This window comes from Oncorhynchus gorbuscha, linkage group LG10 (genome assembly GCF_021184085.1).
Source record: "Oncorhynchus gorbuscha isolate QuinsamMale2020 ecotype Even-year linkage group LG10, OgorEven_v1.0, whole genome shotgun sequence".
NCBI classification, from domain to species: Eukaryota; Metazoa; Chordata; class Actinopteri; order Salmoniformes; family Salmonidae; genus Oncorhynchus; species Oncorhynchus gorbuscha.
The window spans coordinates 63,787,301-63,804,144 of NC_060182.1; the positions used below are offsets into that span (position 1 = coordinate 63,787,301).

The 16,844-nt window shown below is 46.2% G+C and overlaps 1 protein-coding gene across 2 annotated transcripts in view; it reads left to right on the forward strand.

Moving 5' to 3' along the window:
* The window catches only part of LOC124046342 (collagen alpha-1(XII) chain-like), a 73,960-nt gene that overhangs the window by 47,566 nt on the left and 9,550 nt on the right, over positions 1-16,844 (forward strand). For both annotated transcript variants that reach the window (XM_046366614.1, XM_046366615.1), the window contains 18 exons: positions 939-1,068; positions 1,175-1,317; positions 1,481-1,610; positions 2,195-2,314; positions 2,488-2,634; positions 2,727-2,843; positions 3,500-3,652; positions 3,829-3,903; positions 4,022-4,161; positions 4,339-4,462; positions 4,666-4,809; positions 5,086-5,250; positions 5,373-5,411; positions 5,545-5,683; positions 6,719-6,861; positions 7,368-7,477; positions 15,779-15,937; positions 16,290-16,367. In XM_046366614.1, the coding sequence (XP_046222570.1) occupies positions 939-1,068; positions 1,175-1,317; positions 1,481-1,610; positions 2,195-2,314; positions 2,488-2,634; positions 2,727-2,843; positions 3,500-3,652; positions 3,829-3,903; positions 4,022-4,161; positions 4,339-4,462; positions 4,666-4,809; positions 5,086-5,250; positions 5,373-5,411; positions 5,545-5,683; positions 6,719-6,861; positions 7,368-7,477; positions 15,779-15,937; positions 16,290-16,367 (2,256 nt within the window). The remainder of the gene's footprint in view (positions 1-938; positions 1,069-1,174; positions 1,318-1,480; positions 1,611-2,194; positions 2,315-2,487; positions 2,635-2,726; positions 2,844-3,499; positions 3,653-3,828; positions 3,904-4,021; positions 4,162-4,338; positions 4,463-4,665; positions 4,810-5,085; positions 5,251-5,372; positions 5,412-5,544; positions 5,684-6,718; positions 6,862-7,367; positions 7,478-15,778; positions 15,938-16,289; positions 16,368-16,844) is intronic.

Here is a 16,844-nt window from a genome sequence, read left to right on the forward strand (position 1 = left end):
TGGGAGATTTGGTGTATGCTTTAACCAGATTAGGAAAGCAGCTTTGTAATATTGGGTTTACCTCTTGAGAGGAATATGTTGCTATTAAACCCAGAGCAGAGACTGAAGAAAGGGTTTGATGATGCTTGTCAGAAACAGTCATGTGAAACAGAGAGATAAAAAAAAGCACACATTGAGCATGATGCAATGGTGCTTTGGGTCAGAAGTGAGAGTGAAACCAGATGGCTGTGGACAGGACTCCTGTATATTTTGTATAGTATGTGACTCTAGGTGACTAGGACATGGCAGGTAGATGAGAAGAGACTAGTTTCCCTTTGAGATCATGTTGGCAAGACACAGGCAAGTGGTGTCTGGTATCCAGTATGGGTGAGCTAACACAGACACATACAGATGACGGATAGTCAGTCAGATAGGTCATAAGAGCCAGGCGTCTGTAAGGAACTGTCAGCACATTGCGTTATTTACTCAGTGTGTTATTTCCCTGACTGTCTGGATGGGTCCTACATCATTGACATCAAAGCATCATTTTGTTCCCCCTTTCAGTGAGCACTGAGCAGTGACAAACACAAGAGGTTGTTGAGTGAGGTGAGGACGAGCTTGTCAGGTTGTCACATGAAACAGCTGTCAGGCTGGGAGGGTCATAGCTGCTAGGACCATGCGGGTCATAACAGCATAATGGCATGCTTGTTGTTTTCCCCATACAGATGACACATTTTTAAAATAGGAAGTACTCCTTCCCGATCTGGATATTGCAGTGAAGGCTAGCCTAACTGTTCTTCTACAGATCTCCTTGATATTACTGTTCATTCTGTGGGTATGAGGGTAGTAGTTTGATTGAATCCATCCTCCTGTAAGGCCTGCTGTTTGCTTCATCCTCCCATTGGGCCCAGTCTTTCATCATTGACCCCTGTGTCTCTCTCCTCTCTGTCCCTATTCAGATCCTGGTCCCTGGGACATCCACCACCACCTTGCTAGAGCAGCTGGTCCCAGACACGTCCTACAACGTGGGAGTGGTCGCCATCTATACTGACGGAGAAGGACCGCCGGCCGAAGACAAGGGCAAAACACGTAAGATCCACTAAATCATACATAAGATCCTGTGGCCTTTACAGGTTTATCCACGTCCACCTGTTCGCTTGATATCGTGCTAACTTCCTTACTATCCCGGTCCCAGTTCCCCGCAGTGGCCCAAGGAACATGCGTGTGTATGATGCCACCACCAGCTCTCTGACCGTGGCATGGGAACATGCTGAAGGTCCAGTGCAGCAGTACAAGATCACCTACGCCCCCACCACTGGAGACCCCATTGAGGAGCACGTAAGCACCCATATTGCTGATATGTCTCAGGAAATTCTCATCAAACACCACCAAAGTTTTATGTGGCCCAAGGCACGTGTGGCCCAAAGTCCTTATTTATCCTCTGTTTGAAGTACCTGTAGTTTCAAATAGTCATGCAGTGTCCTGCCTGTATGTCCTGTAGACTATGGTTCCTGGGAACAGAAATACTGTCATCCTGCCCAACCTGGATCCAGACACTCCCTATAAGATCAACGTGCAGGCCATCTACCTTGACGGACCAGGAGGAGATTTGGATGGAGACGGACACACAGGTATGCTAGCACATTGTATGCTTTGTCCTCTATACAACATGATAGAATAACAGACCCACACGGTGCTCCACAAATGCACAGCTATTCCATACTGGAAGTCGTAGTCACACACACACACACACACACACACACACACACACACACACACACACACACACACACACACACACACACACACACACACACACACACACACACACACACACACACACACACACACACACACACACACACACACACACACACACACACACACACACAAAGTTAATGGACACAAAGAATTACCAGTAGAGGGGTTTTATAAACTCAGCCACTGATTATTATCCTAGATCTAAGAAACAATAGAAACTGCATGACTTGGCTTCAGCTCAGTCTGCCTGTTTATGCCAGAGACGTGAACTGGCTGTCCTCCAATGGGAGAACTCATACGGGAGCTGCCCAATACTCAGTCTCATTTCCCCTAACAAATTACACCACATCAAAGCAAATACATAGCGTAGGATCGCATGGCTATGATATTCATGTTCAAAGTATTTAAATATGTTGTTAATATGTTTTGAATGTCTGTGTTTCCTGCCCCACAGTTGGCATGCTGGGGCCTCAGAACCTGAGAGTGTCAGATGAGTGGTACACTCGCTTCAGAGTTTCCTGGGACCCCGCCCCCACCAGAGTGGTGGGCTACAAACTGGTCTACTCACCTGCAGGTCAGATAGCTACTGTTCTATTCTATTCAGCCGTGAAAGAGCATTGTCTGACGACAAATCACTTGACTTGCTTAATATACCTATCCTGCTAAAGAAGAAAGTCACAGATATTTTGAAGATGTGATTGCTTGCCTGCTGTTATTGACCTGGAGTGTTCCTGTCTGCGCTTGAAGGTACTGATCAGACCATGGAGACTTTCGTTGGAGATGTGACCACCTACCAGCTGCACAACCTGCAGCCAGGAACCACCTATGACCTCAAGGTGTTGGCCCAGTATGACGCTGGCCTTAGCGGACCTCTCATTGGACAAGGAACCACACGTAAGTGATTGATTGGTTGTTTGATTGTTTTGGTTGATCAAATGGTTGATTGATTGGTTAGTTGATTGATTGACTGTTCCTGTCTTTCACAGTGTACCTGAACATCACTGACCTGACCACCTACAATGTTGGTTACGACACCTTCTGCATGCGATGGACCCCGCATAGGGCTGCCACTTCCTATAGACTCAAACTGAATCCCTTCGACTGTAAGTACTCTTCCTGGCTGGGAGCCAGACGAGGCTGGTGGGAGGAGCTATAGGAGGACAGGTTTATTGTAATGGCTGGTATGGAATAAATGGAACAGAGTCAAACATGTGGTTTCCATATGTTTATGTGTTTGATACCGTTCCATTATTCCGCTCCAGCCATTACAACAAGCCCGTCCTCCTGTAGCTCCTCCCACCAGACGGATTGTTTCTATACATTGGCTCTCGTTTTATATTTATTTCAGAATGTCTAGTGTCGGTCAGATATGTAACCAAAGTTACCAACCTATCACAAAGGTGTAGTTGATAAAATTACTCATTCCCACTGATCCATCTGTTTCTTATTAACTCTCCGACGCTAGAGTTATGTAAGAGGAAAAAAGATGTGAAGAAATGTTGGAGTATTTAAGTCTGTTTACAGTATGGCAGCCATTACTGATGGAAGCAGTGCACTTTGCCACGTTAAGTAAATTCTTATTTATTTGAAAGGGTATCTGTTGAATAACAGAAATCACTGTGTAAGCCCACTGCTGCCTCAGTCCAAGCGCTACAGTACCACTGGCTGTAACCCCTCTGAGGGAATACGTTTATAGTGTATGGGGATAAATCACCTGATCCACTACCGATGTGGGTAACTCTTTCCTCTTTACCTGCAGCCTCTAACAAGGGAGCTCAGGAGACCACCATTACTGGGTCTGAGAGCCACTACTGCTGGGACGGCCTGACTCCTGACGCCCTCTACAACGCCACAGTGTACACACAGACCCCCAACCTGGAGGGGCCCGGAGTCAGCGTCAAGGAGAGGACGCGTAAGAAACCCCACTAACCATCAGTCCTGTAACATGTCACTTCCATTGTGTTCACACGCATGTATACCCCCCCACCCCACCACCACCACACTCAGGGTGTAAGAAAACACATCAGTGTCTTTGCAGGGGGATAACATGGCATGCTAGTAAAGCTTATGTTCTGGTCTTTGTTACAGTGATCAAGCCCACAGAGGCCCCAACTGAGCCCCCCACCCCTCCTCCACCTGCCACCATCCCCCCTGCTTTGGACGGTAAGGAGAGGCTTCAAGTCAGCAGGCTGTGGAGTGACGTGAGGCTAACACAGAGGAGAAACTCTTTAAACGTCTCCTACCTGACATGTCCGTTGACTTTGCTCTATGTGCTCCACAGTGTGCAGAGGAGCCAAGGCTGACCTGGTGTTCCTGATTGATGGCTCCTGGAGTATCGGAGACGAGAGCTTCAGTAAAGTGATCCAGTTTGTCTTCAGCATGATCGGCGCCTTCGACATCATCCACCCTGGCGGCATGCAGGTACATCGCCTTGCAGACTATCCTCTGAGATATAACGCCTCAAAACGAGTGATGAGTCTCTGGTTGTTTACAGCATATTCTGTTCTCCTTTCCTTTTTTTAGAGTGGATTCATGTAAATGCTTTATGTTCTCTTACTCTCACTCTCCCTCTCCCCCCCTCTCTTCTTCTGGAAACAGGTGTCTTTTGTGCAATACAGTGACAGTGCCAAGACAGAGTTCAAACTGAACACTTACCAAGACAAGGGAAGGACCTTGGCTGCGCTGCAGCTCGTCCGCTACATGGGAGGAAACACCAAAACAGGTATGCCCACTGACCACTCTGACTGGCTGCCAGTCTCAATGTGACTGACATCCTTAACCCTCAATGCATAATGTTGAGTTAATAGAAAAGTCGAGAGACATTCACTCAGCGACAATGTCATCATAGTGTCTTCATCGTGCTGGTGGAGTTGAATGAGTCCAGAGTTAAAGGTTGAGACTGATGTCCGACCCCTCTGTGTACAGGTGCTGCTCTGAAGCACGTTGGCGAGAAGGTGTTCACCTCAGACAACGGCATGAGGAAGCACGTGCCTAAGGTTCTGGTGGTCGTCACCGATGGTCGCTCCCAAGACGAGGTCCAGAAGAGTGCCTCCAACCTGATACACTCTGGTAAGTGTTCAAAGTTGGGATTTGTCCTTATAGATGTCAAGAACTGGATTTTTTCAGACTTTAAACGTCATTTTAGCGTAGCTAGCTACGTAACTTGTTTTGAGGTATAGCATTGTTTACCTCTTTTTTGGGGGGGGCTAGTTTTTTTTCCAAATTGGAGTGCTGTACTGGCAGATCTAATCAGCTACTGTGAAATAGATGTGAACATCCACTAAGGCTTGATTAGGCCATGGCGTATGGATTCTAAAGGTTTTCTTTGCACTCATCTCACTCCAGGTTACAGCGTGTTTGTGGTCGGTGTGGCCGATGTGGACATGACAGAGTTGAGGAACATCGGCAGCAAGCCAAGTGAAAGACACGTCTTTGTTGTGGATGACTTTGACGCGTTCGCCAAGATCCAGGACAACCTCATCACATTCATCTGTGAAACGGCCACATCCAGTAAGAGTAGCATCGGCATGACGCAGTGCCTTAAGACACAAGTTAAACCAGATTGACGTTCGCTGTCTGTTGTCCTCTAGCCTTTAACAGCCTGTCATGTTGTTTCATTTCTCCCTCTTCAGCTTGTCCTTTGATCTACATCAACGGGTTTACGTCCCCTGGTAAGTATATATTCCGAATAAACTGACAGATACTGATAGCACCTACGGGCCAGTCAGTACTGTACAGAATCTTCCTTTGTATTGACTTGTATTTTCTGATGATTGTGTATTTGACCTGATGTGTATTCTCCAGGCTTCAGAATGCTTGAGGGCTTCAACATCACAGACAGGACCTTTGCTGCCATGAATGGCGTGTCCATGGAATCTGGCTCCTTCAACAGTTTTATAACCTACAGGCTTCACAAGGACGCATTCCTCACTGCGCCCACAAAGTAAGTGTGTGTCCGTGCTTGCAGCCTGTTTCCTTCGTGCGCGGCCTGCTCCTCTCCTGCGTACTGTAAATGCTGGCCTGTGTAATTATTTTTAATGACCTTCAAAGGCTCAGCAGCCTGCGGTCCCCCCAGCGCCCATCCAGCATCTACAGAGCCCCTATGCCAGTTCTGTTTGTTGTTGCAGCTTGTAGAATATGAAGTGTTAGTAAGAGAAAATCATTTTGTTCGGAGTGTAAAGCTCCCGGGGTAGGGCCCTCTTCCACATATGTCATAGAGGGAGCAACCAAAGCAGCCACAGGTCAAAAGCCCAGGTCTTTATTGAGCCCATTAAAATGTCTTCAAGCAATTGCTGAGCTGCTCAAGAATTCTGTTCTAATCTCTAAGGCACGAGCATGCTTTGTTAATTTGTCCATAATGGTTTGTATTTGTGCGTGGGTTAGCCATTGACTCAATGTGCACATGTGAAAACACTTCCAGCCGTAAAGTAGGGACAGAAAAATATTTCAATATGTCAGTAATCTTTCAAGGCTGGTCTCAAACTGGCAACCATTTTCAGGTTGTGTGGCCAACGTGACAGGGTGGATATTGTGTGTCTTTTTAGTTTATGGTGTGGTTTTTAAGGTGCCAACATTGTTGCTCTGTGTCTTTGGTCTTCAAGGAGTTACAAAGAATCTAGTTTTTCATCCTGGCCAAAGGCTCTATAGGTTTCGATTTGCCAAACAGGTTTGCCGATTAATCCAAACAGGTTTTTGTGAACTCTCTCATGTTGCTCAAATATTTATGATTATCTGATGATCTATACCCACTGGGCACACACTGGTTGAGTCAACGTTTCCATGTCATTTCAATGAAATTACGTTGAATCACAGTGGAATAGACTTTTGAATTGACATCTGTGCCCACTGGGTGAACTAGTGATCAGATATTCTCAAGGCTGGTGTCTATGAAGTTGACCATCTTACAAAAGTAGAATCCTTTAGCTCCATGAAAGAGGTCTGCCATGACACCTGTATCCTGTATTTTTGTTCCTGCCAGGGAGATCCACCCAGAGGGTCTTCCTCCATCCTACACCATAATCCTGCTCTTCCGTCTCCTCCCCGACACCCCCAACCAGGCATTTGATATCTGGCAGATTGCTGACAGCAACAACAACCCTGAGGTTGGGATCACCGTCAACCGTAAGCCCCCACCGTGCTTTGTTTCTCTTATGGGGTAAAGCTGTGGCTGCCCAACAGCTGTGGTCTGATTCCCCTCCTTACTGCAGCAGATAACAGTGTTTAGAAACGTAGACCAGTGTAATGACCTGTAGGCCACTACGGTCCATTGATCCTCTGTTGGTAAATGAAGGATAAAGGAGATGTAGACCTCTGAATGCAAAAGCATCAACCCCCAGACTTGGCTGTATCAAGTTCTCTCTCATAGGAAAGTGTTTTGATTTGACACTGACTTTTACGCTCTGTGCGTATTTCCAAGTCCATAAGTGTTCCCTTGTGTGCCTAAGTTTGTGATCAAGTATTGTACCTAAGTATTCGCTAGTTACGTAAGTGTTTAGTTGTCCATAAGTGTTTACTTGTGAGGGCTATCTCCCCTGTAGCTCAGTCTCTGTGTCTGTTTCCATGTGTGTTGCGTGACGTCTCCCTGTAATGTATGGGGGCCATCTGAAACCATCGTTCCCTCTTTTCAGCTTCCAGCAAAACAATCACGTTCTACAACAAGGACACCAGAGGGGAGATCCAGAGAGCCACGTTTAATGAGGATCAAGTGAAGAGAGTTTTCCACGGAAGCTTCCACAAGGTAAACACCATTCTGGCTTGGCAAAGGAATCACATATCTTGTCTTATTTTTCTGGTTGAATTTCCTGAGGACATACAGATCACCAATAATCTACAATAATTTGGGATAATTACTTCCAAAGAAGCCTTTTCACATGAATAATGGATTTCTGTGGTAATTATTTTTAGATTAATGTTCAGGGGAGATTATCCCTGTCTGGGATGTGTACAGTTGATATGGTCACCACCTATAATAGATGTATTTGTCTGTTTCCAGTCTTTATGAGCGGTTATGTTTGTTCATAGTTGATGTTTCTGTGGATTAGTGTTTTGCCTCATTGAGTTCACCTACTGAGGTGATAATCAATGCCAAGACTAAGGTCTAGCTAGGATCTGGTTACCTACCTCTCACGACATTGAATGCGATATGGATTCGGTGCCAAAGTGGAGTTTCAGATCTTTTTACAATCTGGCGTTTAGCTTTGTTTTCGGAGACTTTAGGCAGTTATTTTGATGAATGGTTTGGAAGGACTATAAATATCTTTCCAAAGGTTGGAGGAGACTTTGGTGACCCATGGTCACCTTGCACAATGTGCAACCAGTTAGCCTAGCGATGGAGGCTTACAGTGTGCTGATTGGCCATTGTCCTGGCGGCGGTCAGGTGGGAATTCCTGAACATTCTGAGGAAGTGGGCTGTTATTGGATCAGTGTTTGTTGTGGTTTACCTCGTTTACAATGAATAAAACATGATACATTGGGAAAATCACCAGGTCGTACTTTTACCACGCAAAACAGAAAGCTAGCTGAGTGTGCCCTATGAAGTATTTTCAAGACTACTTGCTGCTTGAATCAAATTATATGTCAATAACATTAATTTCCTGCTTCGACAAATGGTTTCTAAAAGTCAGAGAAAATCCTCACAAAGTATTATCACAAGCCATGTTTGCAGCCTGTGGAATAAACTGATGTAATCGACCAAAAAATTCAACAAGCCCAAAGAGACTTACAAACATCTGTAAACATGAATGGAGATATTTGGACATATATTGCATCTCCTATAATTCACATCTTCCTGCCTCTGAGTCTGGATTCCCATTGCCGCCCTGTTACTTTCCTATGGTGGGACTACATTTACATTTACATTACATTTAAGTCATTTAGCAGACGCTCTTATCCAGAGCGACTTACAAATTGGTGCATTCACCTTATGACATCCAGTGGGACAGTCACTTAACAATAGTGCATCTAAAACTTAGGGGGGTGGGGTGAGAGGGATTACTTAACCTATCCTAGGTATTCCTTAAAGAGGTGGGGTTTCAGGTGTCTCCGGAAGGTGGTGATTGACTCCGCTGTCCTGGCGTCGTGAGGGAGTTTGTTCCACCATTGGGGGGGCCAGGGCAGCGAACAGTTTTGACTGGGCTGAGCGGGAGCTGTACTTCCTCAGTGGTAGGGAGGCGAGCAGGCCAGAGGTGGATGAACGCAGTGCCCTTGTTTGGGTGTAGGGCCTGATCAGAGCCTGGAGGTACTGAGGTGCCGTTCCCCTCACAGCTCCGTAGGCAAGCACCATGGTCTTGTAGCGGATGCGAGCTTCAACTGGAAGCCAGTGGAGAGAACGGAGGAGCGGGGTGACGTGAGAGAACTTGGGAAGGTTGAACACCAGACGGGCTGCAGCGTTCTGGATGAGTTGAAGGGGTTTAATGGCACAGGCAGGAGCCCAGCCAACAGCGAGTTGCAGTAATCCAGACGGGAGATGACAAGTGCCTGGATTAGGACCTGCGCCGCTTCCTGTGTGAGGCAGGGTCGTACTCTGCGGATGTTGTAGAGCATGAACCTACAGGAACGGGCCACCGCCTTGATGTTAGTTGAGAACGACAGGGTGTTGTCCAGGATCACGCCAAGGTTCTTGGCGCTCTGGGAGGAGGACACAATGGAGTTGTCGACCTGGCGAGATCATGGAACGGGCAGTCCTTCCCCGGGAGGAAGAGCAGCTCCGTCTTGCCGAGGTTCAGCTTGAGGTGGTGATCCGTCATCCACACTGATATGTCTGCCAGACATGCAGAGATGCGATTCGCCACCTGGTCATCAGAAGGGGAAAGGAGAAGATTAATTGTGTGTCGTCTGCATAGCAATGATAAGAGAGACCATGTGAGGTTATGACAGAGCCAAGTGACTTGGTGTATAGCGAGAATAGGAGAGGGCCAAGAACAGAGCCCTGGGGGACACCAGTGGTAGAGCGCGTGGTGAGGAGACAGATTCTCGCCACGCCACCTGGTAGGAGCGACCTGTCAGGTAGGACGCAATCCAACCGTGGGCCGCGCCGGAGATGCCCAACTCGGAGAGGGTGGAGAGGAGGATCTGATGGTTCACAGTATCGAAGGCAGCCGATAGATCTAGAAGGATGAGAGCAGAGGAGAGAGAGTTAGCTTTAGCAGTGCGGAGCGCCTCCGTGATACAGAGGAGAGCAGTCTCAGTTGAATGACTAGTCTTGAAACCTGACTGATTTGGATCAAGAAGGTCATTCAGAGAGAGATAGCGGGAGAGCTGGCCAAGGACGGCACGTTCAAGAGTTTTGGAGAGAAAAGAAAGAAGGGATACTGGTCTGTAATTGTTGACATCGGAGGGAAGTGTAGGTTTTTCAGAAGGGGTGCAACTCTCGCTCTCTTGAAGACGGAAGGGACGTAGCCAACGGTCAGGGATGAGTTGATGAGCGAGGTGAGGTAAGGGAGAAGGTCTCCGGAAATGGTCTGGAGAAGAGAGGAGGGGATAGGGTCAAGCGGGCAGGTTGTTGGGCGGCCGGCCGTCACAAGGCATGAGATTTCATCTGGAGAGAGAGGGAGAAAGAGGTCAGAGCACAGGGTAGGGCAGTGTGAGCAGAACCAGCGGTGTCGTTTGACTTAGCAAACGAGGATCGGATGTCGTTGACCTTCTTTTCAAAATGGTTGACGAAGTCATCTGCAGAGAGGGAGGAGGGGGGGGAGGGGGCGGAGGATTCAGGAGGGAGGAGAAGGTGGCAAAGAGCTTCCTAGGGTTAGAGGCAGATGCTTGAAATTTAGCGTGGTAGAAAGTGGCTTTAGCAGCAGAGACAGAGGAGGAAAATGTAGAGAGGAGGGAGTGAAAGGATGCCAGGTCCGCAGGGAGGCGAGTTTTCCTCCATTTCCGCTCGGCTGCCCGGAGCCCTGTTCTGTGAGCTCGCAATGAGTCATCGAGCCACGGAGCGGGAGGGAGGACCGAGCCGGCCTGGAGGATAGGGGACATAGAGAGTCAAGGGATGCAGAGAGGGAGGAGAGGAGGGTTGAGGAGGCAGAATCAGGAGATAGGTGGGAGAAGGTTTGAGCGGAGGGAAGAGATGATAGGATGGAAGAGGAGAGAGTAGCGGGGAGAGAGAGCGAAGGTTGGGACGGCGCGATACCATCCAGTAGGGGCAGTGTGGGAGGTGTTGGATGAGAGCGAGAGGGAAAAGGATACAAGGCAGTGGTCGGAGACTTGGAGGGGAGTTGCAGTGAGGTTAGTGGAAGAACAGCATCTAGTAAAGATGAGCGTATTGCCTGCCTTGTGAGTAGGGGGAAGGTGAGAGGGTGAGGTCAAAAGAGGAGAGGAGTGGAAAGAAGGAGGCAGAGAGGAAAGAGTCAAAGGTAGACGTGGGGAGGTTAAAGTCGCCCAGAACTGTGAGAGGTGAGCCGTCCTCAGGAAAGGAGCTTATCAAGGCATCAAGCTCATTGATGAACTCTCCGAGGGAACCTGGAGGGCGATAAATGATAAGGATGTTAAGCTTGAAAGGGCTAGTAACTGTGACAGCATGGAATTCAAAGGAGGCGATAGACAGATGGGTAAGGGGAGAAAGAGAGAATGACCACTTGGGAGAGATGAGGATCCCGGTGCCACCACCCCGCTGACCAGACGCTCTCGGGGTGTGCGAGAACACGTGGGCGGACGAAGAGAGAGCAGTAGGAGTAGCAGTGTTGTCTGTGGTGATCCATGTTTCCGTCAGTGCCAAGAAGTCGAGGGACTGGAGGGAGGCATAGGCTGAGATGAACTCTGCCTTGTTGACCGCAGATTGGCAGTTCCAGAGGCTACCGGAGACCTGGGAACTCCACGTGGGTCGTGCGCGCTGGGACCACCAGAGTAGGGTGGCCGCGGCCACGCGGTGTGGAGCGTTTGTATGGTCTGTGCAGAGAGGAGAGAACAGGGATAAACAGACACATAGTTGACAGGCTACAGAAGAGGCTACAGAAGTCTGAGTGGGGGTCATTGAGTACATACCTACAGTCATTAGCCACACAAGGCTTTTCAACCCTGTTGAAATAACACTACAGACAATGCCGTAATTGATTTTTTTAAAAGCCCTTGTTTCTATAGAATGATTTTGTCACATGCCAAGTTTTAAATTCGTCATATACAGTGTTTCTGCCACATTTTGGGTACCGCAAAGTCACAGCAGGAGTAGAGGAGCTCACATGGGACATCAAACGCTAGGCCCAACTCAAAGCAGGGCAGAATGTAAAACATCCTCTGTTAAGTTCAGCTAATCAACAGATGAGAAGGATTTAAACAATGAACGTCAGTATATTTTCACATTATTTTATGAACGGTTCAAGATGTAAGATACATGTAAGATGTAGATGTTATTGTTTCCAATGGACTTGAAGAATGTTTCAAGTGTATCCATGTTTCTGAGGGTCCTCCAAAATCATGAGGACCCTCTAGTGTAGTCTACTCTGATCTGACATCAAATGTACTTCCTAAGGTCAATGAGTCCACTCTGAACACTTAAAAGTTATGAGGGAGAATGGTTTGCCCATAGAACCTCAAATGGATGTAGTTTCAGTCAGACCACTAAGCAGCAAAGCTAATTACAGGACAGTGTTATGAATGGGACCCTGGAAAATGTTGGGTCAGGGCTATATCCGATGACGTCAGTGACATCAGCACAATGACATCATCAGAGCTCTAGTCGGGTACCAGCCTACATGTCTGTGTTTCTTGTCTATTGCTGTGGTGGTGCCTGCAGTCTGAGTGTTCTGAGTGGCTAGTATGTGGTGCTGCGGTTACTGCGCTGAGGGAATAGGAATCTATAGCGGTCTACCTACCAGATTAATTGCTGGACTGGTACATGTGTATACTGTAGTTACTGACTGGAGTTTTTGTGTGTATTGTGGTTTCCCAATGGTTCATCCATGGGTGGTTTGGAGTGACCTCAGCGTGTGGCGCTGGAACCTATCTGACTAGTGAAGTCAGAAAGGACAGCTGGACTTACATACAGCTGTTCCACAAATGCTCAAATGTAGCCCGTAGCATGGATAGTGTTCCCTACCTCAGAGCACTTCATATCTTTTGATATGAACCTAGAATAGATTGTTATGAGACTCATAATGCAGTTGAGGTTTTCCCCTCCTCTCGACTATTTCACTCACAAAATGAATTGTTAATTCTAAGATTAGACATGTCCATGGGAAAATATGAGACAATAATCCAAACCAAGCCTCATCTTTATTTCTAGTCTGACCCATGCTCTCATTTGAACTATAGTCCTGATGTTTGCCAAGTGTAGTAAAATGTGTAGGGTGTAGCTACTTCATATAGTTTAATAGCAGGGTAAAAGTTTTTTCATCAACTCATATATTGTATGTATCATTGGTGCCATTGGGGGGTTTTGCATTTTGTTGCGATCAAGTGGAAATATTAAAGTTTTTAGTGGTTTTTGTCATAGCTAGATGTATTCAGTCCACCCACTCTGCAGTTTGCCCATACTTAAAGCTTCACAAATGCAGCTATTATTCTCTGAGAGGACCCAAACGCTCTCAAACTTTCCATTCAGGGATTGGGTGGTTAGGTTTTGCCAGTATTTGCATGTACTCATTGGGAATGAGTGGGAGAAGAGAATGCTCCAAAGAACCCAAGTTGTTTAAAACATTGGTCTTTGGTCAATCTCTAACTGATACTTTGCCATAGCCCTGACTGCCCTCTTTGTACTCTCGTTACTACAGTGTTTTCTCTGATGACTTATTTTAAAAGCCTTCCATTCCGTGAGGTAGTCAAGCAGATTTAATGAAGCATACTACCATTCCAGCCCCAGAGGAAGCCACTCGGAAATGAAATGGTGACTTTTCAACCAATCCTAAGCAAGCTCCTTCGGAAGCCTGGATGGGTATATGCCATTGTCCTCCAGGACTGGACATGGAAGCATAGATGTCTGGAATGATATGGTGGCAGTAGTATAGCTAAACTAGGATTTTGTCTCTTCCTGAAAAAAGTTGAGACCTGTGAATGCAATTTAGCTTTGCATCAAAACATTTCAGGTATGTCAATCTAATTAAGGAATCCTATCTTAGGTAGTGAGGCTGGATGTGAACTGTGATTTCATGGCGATCAGGGCTCAGGGCGGAGAAAAAGGAGGAGTCGTGAAGACACAGCCAATACTAAGAAAATGGAGTCCGATAGAAATCATGAACGTATGTCAGGGGAATCAGGGAGAAACAGAAGCCAATATATGACTATATGAACTGTTTCTGTACTATGTCTGTGGACTGAACACCTAGCTCTGATACAGCCTACAGTATGGTGTCTACAGTAGACCAATGGGAGAATGGAGTGCTGTGAAAGAGATGTGTCCAAGATGTGTCAATGTCCAGAAGAGCTACGTGCAGAGGAAGGGAGGATTAATTGAGTGTAATTGTGACTTGGCTGGTCACGGTGGAAGTCGAGGTCTGGTCTGACTTGACTCCTGTGGTTTTTGATCCATTCAGAAGATGTTAATCATCTGTGTCAGTGTGATAGTTTTCTCAGACTTTTGTTAGAGAATGGACCATTGTGCGATTTCATGATTGGTTTCCAATTGAATAAGCTTCCTGTTCATCAACATCAGCCTATTTCAGTTGATGGAATTCTATTTTGCTTTCAAATGGTGAGAGAAAACACCGACCGTTTTATGGCGAATCCTAATTTTCCAGTAATATTTTCCAGTAATGTATAAGTGCGCATTCTTTGCACTTGCAGTACATCATTGAGCGTTATTTTTGGTAAGCCCACAAGTGCATCATAGTATCTATGTCCATGCCAGTATCCTGAGGTATCAGACCCCTCTCCTGTGGTTGGCCAGATAGTCTGTTCTCTTGCCAAGAAAGTCCACTGTAATTTTGTGAGTGGTTGCCAAGTGCAGTTGTTATTGCTCTATAGGACAGTACTGTTAGCCTGCTCTCTCTGTCAGGGTGAAAGCTTGTCAGACTGTTAAAAGACAATGTAACTGCACAGGAAAGTGTGTAAAAGTGTAGCGCTTTTGATGGGTTACCGCAAACAACATCGTTTCAAAGGCCCATATTCTGACAGTGTGTGTTGTTTCATATATAGCCATAGCTTGTTTAATCTTTTAGATTTTTTTATGTTCTGACATCAACTGTCTTCCAAGGGACCTACAACCAGAATGTTCTTACGTGATTTTAAGCCATTTCCTCACCTCCTTACTCCATTTGCACACACTGTATATAGATGTTTTTATTTGGTTATAGACTGTACTTTTGTTGATCCCACGTGTAACTCTGTGTTGTTGTTTTTTGTCACACTGCTTTTCTTTACCTTGGCCAGGTCTCAGTTGTAAATGAGAACTTGTTCTCAACTGGCCTACCTGGTTAAATAAAGGTGAAATAAAATATATATATATATATAATAACTTAATTATAAGGAGGACTGAATAACAAATCATGTTTAATAGTGGTGATTTAGTGAAATACAGTATCAGCATCTTAATAAACATGTTTAGACTCCACATGGGTTCAACTGGGTTCTTAGTTTCAAATCAAATCAAAACAACAACAAAAAAAGTAGTTTATGTTACGAGACTATCGAATCGTGTTCCTTATTAGATCTTTACATTGTAGAGAGAGGCTCTTTTTTAATAGGGAAATGGCATGTGAAAAACTCTGGACATTCTCAGTATCTTACGCAAGCCTGGATGTCCAAACATTGTAATGAGATAATAATAATAACATGGTGGGTGCTTATATTTGGCCTGCTTCACTTTGGAAATGTGTGTTTTTTTTTTTTTTACATATCCCAACTCCCCCTGAGACGCCCTCTGAGAGTATAGGGTCAAGGCCAGGGTCTGCCATTATCAAGGTGACCCTGGAGCAATTAGGGTTAAGTGCCTTGCTCAAGGGCACATCGACTGATTTTTCACCTTGTCGGCTCGGGGATTCAAACTAGCGTTTTTTTGGTTACTGGCCCAACGCTCTAACCGCTAGACTACCTGCCACCCGTTGCTGTCGTGGTTCATATTGAGATTAGAGTGGTCTTGACTAATAGTCCTCTCCTCTTCCTCCTCCTGCTACAGCTTCACATCAGTGTTTCTCCAGAGAGGGTCAAACTGAACGTGGACTGCCAGGAGGTGGCAGAGAAACCCATCAAGGAGGCCAACAACATCTCCACAGACGGCTATGAGGTGCTGGGAAAGATGGCCAAGTCAGGAGGATCAAAAAGGGAGTCGGCAACGGTGAGTGGAAAATGTACAACACTTATTCAAACTGGAAAACCCCTAAGGAAATGCATCCGTCACTCACACACAAGCTATTGGTGTTAAGTGTGAAGTGCAAAGTGCCCAGGTTTTACTTCCTATCTCCTCATCTGCTGATGCTCAAGTAAGAGCTACAACTCGGCCATTGCTGGAGGAATGAAAGATGCTGCTCTCTCTCTTCTCACCTGTGCTCCAGCTCTCTGTGGGTGCTGGTCTGTGTCTGGAGCCGTGCCGTGTTGAGTCCTCAGCGCTGGAGCTCAATGGAAGCCATGTGTAACGCCCATCTGTGTTCTAATCTCTCTTCTTCTCCTCTCTCTGTTCTGTTGTGCAGTTCCAGCTCCAGATGTTTGACATTGTGTGCAGCTTGAGCTGGACCAGCAGAGACAAATGTTGTGACCTCCCGGCCACGGTAAGAGCAGTTTCGCCGTGGACGGCCTTCTAGTAAAGGCCTCATACCTGTACAGAACCATCAAACCTTTGGCACTTTGACTCGCCCTCTAGCACGTACTATAAGTTAAGAGAGCCATTACATTCTTCCGTGCATGCATGTGTCAGAGGTTATGTGTTATTTCTAAAGTGTGCACGTGCTGTATAGACTTTGTCTGAAGCCTAGCTGGGGAAAAGTTTCAAATTAAATGATTGCGTTGGCAGGCCTGAATAGACCATTGTATTCCTCTTTAACTGGATTAATCTGTGTACAGTTTTACAATTCCAGTCCCACCAAAACAACTGGTCCGTTTGATCATGTGGTGAACAGATGAATCATAGTACTCATCTGTGATGTGTTTATTACCAGATGCATGTGCACTTACTTACTTGACTGTAGCCAATTACCCATCTCTCCCTCTATGTGTAATTTGCATGATATATTCATATATCGTGGCAA